The 1,235-nt window shown below is 43.4% G+C and overlaps 1 protein-coding gene across 1 annotated transcript; it reads right to left on the bottom strand.

Annotated features, from left to right (window-relative positions):
* Positions 1-417: 417 nt before the first annotated feature.
* LOC147475139 (uncharacterized) lies at positions 418-828 on the bottom strand. The gene has a single exon (XM_086585288.1). The coding sequence runs from the start codon at positions 826-828 to the stop codon at positions 418-420; it is 411 nt and encodes a 136-aa protein (XP_086441414.1).
* Between the last annotated feature and the right edge of the window lie 407 nt (positions 829-1,235).

Genomic DNA, 1,235 nt, shown 5'->3' on the forward strand with positions numbered 1-1,235 from the left:
GATCTCTTCTTTCACTTTGAACTTTCGATCGGAGCCATTCGGCGAGGCTTTCCGACGACCGGCTTTTGTGTTTTGTCGATATCCACTGTGACATGCAAGTGAAGGATCAATCCCGTACATTTGTTCGACCGTCCCGCGCAAACACGTGCAATTTTTCTTCAAAAGCTCAATGAGATTATCCTGTTCTTTCTTGGAAATTTCCGCAGAAATAAAAGTGGTTTCTTCTTCTTTGTTGCCGATCTGTACTTCGAGGAGTCTATCGATGGTCGGGGGCCACCTAAACGCTGCTCCATAGCGTTTACCCGGCCAATGGAATTCTGTAATTGCTACTTTTTCCCATCGACATTTAGGATGGTGTTACCCTTGACTTCCGAATCTTTATAATCTTCGAATACGGACTCATGGCACTTCAAAGCGCTATCGATCGCCGAACTTTGTATACCCTACCATCACACACAGAACTTGATAGCGATGGAAAGTCGAAACGACAGCTCCCATTGAGTGAATCCAATCTCTTCCCAGAATGACATTGTAGGAGGAGTTACAATCCAAGAGAAGAAAATCAATTGTAACTTCCTTGTTCATTAATGTCACGAGGAAGAGAGCATCTACCAACCGATGTTCTTTGCTATCCCATCGAAAGCCAATGATAGGATTTGGATCGGGAACTATCATTTTATCGGGGAGGTTGAGTCCTTTGTAACAACGTTTGTAGATCACACTTGCCGAACTACCTGTATCGATCATGATTTTCTGCACACGGTGAATTTCAACAAAAGCTTGTATTACAACGGCATCATAATGAGGATGGTGCACTCCTATCGTCATTGTCGCCCAACGAGAGGTCCTTCCTCATAAGTTTGATTACCCATTCCGTGGAGAAAATCATATCCACTATAAACATAGTGGTGGCTGAGATCAGTGATCTTGGAGTGATTGAAATTCTTGCGCTGGGTATTAGACATTGAATCAACTCTGGCATGACCGACTTTGATTACATTGTGTGCGGTAACGACTAAAGCTTGTTTCGTTTTACCCAAAGACATAATCCCGAGCATGCCCTTCTCGATCAAACCTTGGATTCTACCCTTAGAGATCGGCATTGTTCGGGTTTCATGACCAAAATCATCGTGAAATTTGCACCACGTGGATTTGTCACGTGTAGCCTTGGTATCTTGAGAGAGGAAAAGGTGGAGATAAGATATTCTTTCCCTTAATCTTCTCATAGATAGCCG

Source organism: Coptis chinensis, chromosome 9 (genome assembly GCF_015680905.1).
Source record: "Coptis chinensis isolate HL-2020 chromosome 9, ASM1568090v1, whole genome shotgun sequence".
Lineage (NCBI taxonomy): Eukaryota > Viridiplantae > Streptophyta > Magnoliopsida > Ranunculales > Ranunculaceae > Coptis > Coptis chinensis.